This window comes from Gymnoscopelus braueri (genome assembly GCF_963280865.1).
Source record: "Gymnoscopelus braueri genome assembly, chromosome: 13".
NCBI classification, from domain to species: domain Eukaryota; kingdom Metazoa; phylum Chordata; class Actinopteri; order Myctophiformes; family Myctophidae; genus Gymnoscopelus; species Gymnoscopelus braueri.
Genome location: NC_137615.1, coordinates 9,790,120 through 9,794,270, shown reverse-complemented (window position 1 = coordinate 9,794,270; position 4,151 = coordinate 9,790,120). Strand labels below are relative to the sequence as shown.

At 42.7% G+C, this 4,151-nt stretch overlaps 1 protein-coding gene across 1 annotated transcript in view; it reads left to right on the top strand.

Annotated features, from left to right (window-relative positions):
* The window catches only part of jupb (junction plakoglobin b), an 87,311-nt gene extending 84,060 nt beyond the window's left edge, over positions 1–3,251 (top strand). The window contains exons 16-17 of the mRNA XM_080447127.1: positions 1,830–1,954; positions 2,175–3,251. Coding sequence (XP_080303253.1) covers positions 1,830–1,951 — 122 coding nt within the window. The 3' untranslated portion in view covers positions 1,952–1,954; positions 2,175–3,251. The remainder of the gene's footprint in view (positions 1–1,829; positions 1,955–2,174) is intronic.
* Positions 3,252–4,151: the final 900 nt, after the last annotated feature.

The window sequence follows — 4,151 nt, the reverse complement described above, 5'->3', positions numbered from 1 at the left end:
CTGTCTGTCTGTCTGTCTGTCTGTCTGTCTGTCTGTCTGTCTGTCTGTCTGTCTGCCTGCCTGCCTACAGTACATCCTGTCTGTCAGAGCTTTAGAACGAGTTTGATGGATAGGATGAACTATAATAGATCCCCATTGCCACCATAGTATACTGGGTGTGTGTGTGTGTGTGTGTGTGTGTGTGTGTGTGTGTGTGTGTGTGTGTGTGTGTGTGTGTGTGTGTGTGTGTGTGTGTGTGTGTGTGTGTGTGTGTGTGTGTGTGTGTGTGTGCGCGCGCGCGCGCGTATGCATGCATGCATGTGGGGGGGACTGAGGTTTTGTCAGATGTAAGAAGGCGGACTATATATATATATATATATATATATATATATATATATATATATATATATATATATATATATATTTATAATCAATGAGTTATATTAGTGCAAATGGTCAGGTTTTAAGTTAAGTGGAAAACCTATTTAAGGGGCTGTATTGTATTAAAAGTAATGGAGAAGTCGAAGAACATTATTTTGGCAGATGCCCCACATCACCAGATGGCTGCTATATATCCTGCACAGCAGAAACCTCAGTGTTAATTTATCCATGTGTAACTCTCTCTGAGATTTAACATTTTGTGTGGATTGTGAGGATTGTGCTGTGTAACAGATAAAGGAGGGCATGATCCACTCCTACTCTTTTCCTGTGCGAAAATTGGAGCGGATCCTGGTGGAAACAACTTCAATCAGGACTTCAGACTCACTCTGCAGTGTTGCCAAGTCCGCTTATAATAAGTGACTTTGGGCTTCTTTTTCTCTGTAAAGTCGCTTGTAAATAGTGCGTTATGTTTGGGGCATGTTTTCCAAAATGTTGTTGCTTATTTGGGCTTGCTTCCTAAAGTTGTTTAGACCAGTGGTTCTCAAACATTTCCATGTCAAGACACCCACATTCGTATGTATTTGGCCACGGACCACCATCAGAACATATTTCAACGTAGCAGATCTACAAGCTTGTAGATTGGCTATCAAATAGCTGATGTAGGTTTATATAGGCTGTGTGTGTGTGTGTGTGTGTGTGTGTGTGTGTGTGTGTGTGTGTGTGTGTGTGTGTGTGTGTGTGTGTGTGTGTGTGTGTGTGTGTGTGTGTGTGTGTGTGTGTGTGTGTGTGTGTGTGTGTGCGTGCTCATGTGGCCCAGTCAATTGTTTTGGGCTTGTTTCTCTCGCAGAATCTGGCAACACTGCTCACTCCCCATTTTCTGTCGCAGTCTGAAACCTCTACCCCCTAGCACTCCTCATTCCTTCTATCACTTCTTGTCACCTATTTTTGATAGATGCTAATTATGCTATACTAAATATCATTATTTAATTAGATATGCAGTATAGTATTTGTTTGACCACATTTCAAGGACGTCCAATTTGATATGCATTATTACACCAAACCGCCACAGACCACCATTTGATAAGATATGTATCTAGGACCCCACTGTAAGGAAAAACTGCACGAAGCTAGCTGTCTATGAGAGGGTCTGTCCGTCCGTCCGATATCTCCCAAACACACAGAGAATGTCTGCGTTCTCCTCAGACCTGCTGTCAGACAGATACAGATATTTGTTTGTTTTTTTCGGTTCTCTGAAACCGTTGGTCCGTCCGCCATTTGGCACTACACACCGCGGGGGTCATATGAGACACACGCGGTAAGTTTAAGACCATTCGGGCGGAGACTTTCCGAGTTACACCGGCCACAGAGTGACGGACACACACGCACACGAGACTTGAATTATAGTATGGATGTGAGGTGAAAGCAAATAGCCTAATGAACTGTCTGTCTGGCTGTCTGTCCGTGATCAGAGTTAGATGGGGGTTACCCTCCGTACGGATACGCCGAGCTCCCCCTGGACCCTGAGCTACATGAACCCTACATCCCTGACATGACCTATGACCCCAGGCAGGCCTACCCAGAGCCACTCTAACAGGTACAACACACGCACACGTACACACACACACACACACACACACACACACACACACACACACACACACACACACACACACACACACACACACACACACATACACATACACATACACATACACGCACCTGAGTGTTAAATTCAGATTGTAGGTGTTGATTGTTCAGGTATCTCTATATTTCTTGTGCGTCCAACTTGATTCCTCCATTTTGTTTCCTCCCAGGGTCGTAAAAAATGTGCAATAGAGAGAACTGTACAAAGAAGAGGTGAACGACACAATGCAAGAGGAGGAAGGAGAAGCAAGATGAAAGGTTTTAATCACAGAGGAAAGTCTCAGCCCGTCCCTGCGGGCCGTGGGAACAAACAGCTCGTCCCTGCGGGCTATGGGAACAAACCCCATTTGGCAATCAATATCTTTCTATAAAAAAAACACACATCCCTTATTGAAAAAAATAAGAAAAAAATATATAAAGTTACAGGTTATTGTTGCTGTAAATGAAAACTGTCCCTTTGCTATGATGTTTTACTGTGTGTGTGTGTGTGTGTGTGTGTGTGTGTGTGTGTGTGTGTGTGTGTGTGTGTGCGTGTGCGTGCGTGTGCGTGTGGGGGGGGGGAGACGGTGGGCAGCGGGTGGCTACGATACACCAGCAGGCTATTTGTTTCTCTTGGATCAATTGAAGCGGACAACGTTGTCTTGCAATGCTTGTACATTTTAGGTTTGTTTTGTTGAAACTTCACTGAGCCATCCCTCTTTTTACTCACACAGAACAGGCATTAGCCTGGCTCCAGCCCCTGAATCGCTAGCCAACGCCACAGGGGTCTGGTGGCTCTGTTACGTCTCGCCTCCTACGAATACAATATTAGCGTATTGCGAGGGCTTTCAGACTGAATAATGGAGTGAAACAAAATAAAAGTTCACACTGAGTGTCAGGCTAAACAGGCATGGGTCTGAAACATGAAACCCATATGGGTGTGAGACAAATAACGTTTGAACTGCTGGGTCATCAGGCCAGCACATGAAACAATATCAACTAATACAATTGGGCTGTTTAATAAGCTTTTATGACATTCTAAAATTGAATCAGTTCATCTGGTTTTTCTGCCAGGGGGAAACGCATTATCATTATGATTAGATTTGTCATTTGATAATGTCTGTTAAAAAGTTTAATCTGAATCTGTCAACCAAATACCAGTTATCAAATCTATTTCATAGATTTATTTTTGTAATATTGTTTTAATTTTAGATTTTAGAATGATGGTACATTGCTATGTACGTTGTTAAGAGAAGACATTGTTTTTCAAATGATTAACAAATCTCTTATATCAAATTAAATTAATAGATGAAGATTTGTAATCTGCAACAATTTTTCTTCTTCAAATGAAACGTTAATTGTCAGGCGGTGATTTTAAAACTATGTTTTGGTGTCAAACATTTGGCTCCGTTGTCCATTTGAGATGCTTCCAAGAGGTGTGTGTGTGTCGTAGCTGTTAGCTGCCATCTCTCAACACGTCTCCCTTGTGTATTTGGAACAGTGCACATGTCCATGTGTGTTCGTTGCATGATGGCGGTATACCGTACAGTACGTGTGTTCATCATATTCTCCACACTTCACACACTGATAAAGACAGCCGGCCTTCAGAACTCAATGGAAGCTCTTTTGGAGAGAAGGAAAAAAAAAAAAACCTGCTGAACTTATTGAGATGCTCTGAGAAGGTTGAGGTAAAGGGAGTACCGTTATCACTTAGCACAGTGGTTCTCAACCTTTTCAGGCTGTGACCCCCCCAAAATAATAATATTTGAACCAGGGACCCCCCCCCCCCACCCCCACCCTGATAAGCACTTGGAATGTAGGAGTTGAGGCATTCAAAAAAATTTCACTCGGTTCCACAGATAAATTTGAGGCGTTGTGAGCTTGTAGATCGGCAATTTTCACAATATCTGCCTCTTTCTTATTTGACAATTTGGCCAATGTTTAACCAGTTTTTATAGTATCGTTTGCTGATTACTTTTGGTGCAGTAATGGTCTTTTTCATTTTTTTAGGTAGTAAAAAGGTCTTTAAAGTCCTTAAATGATCACTTCACTGTCATCTGGGGACCCCCCAAAATCATCCCAACCCACAGGTTGAGAACCACTGAGTTAGCAGTTCAAAGCTGCAATCAACAGTCAACTCCCATGGTGACCCTTCACACAGTGGAGAG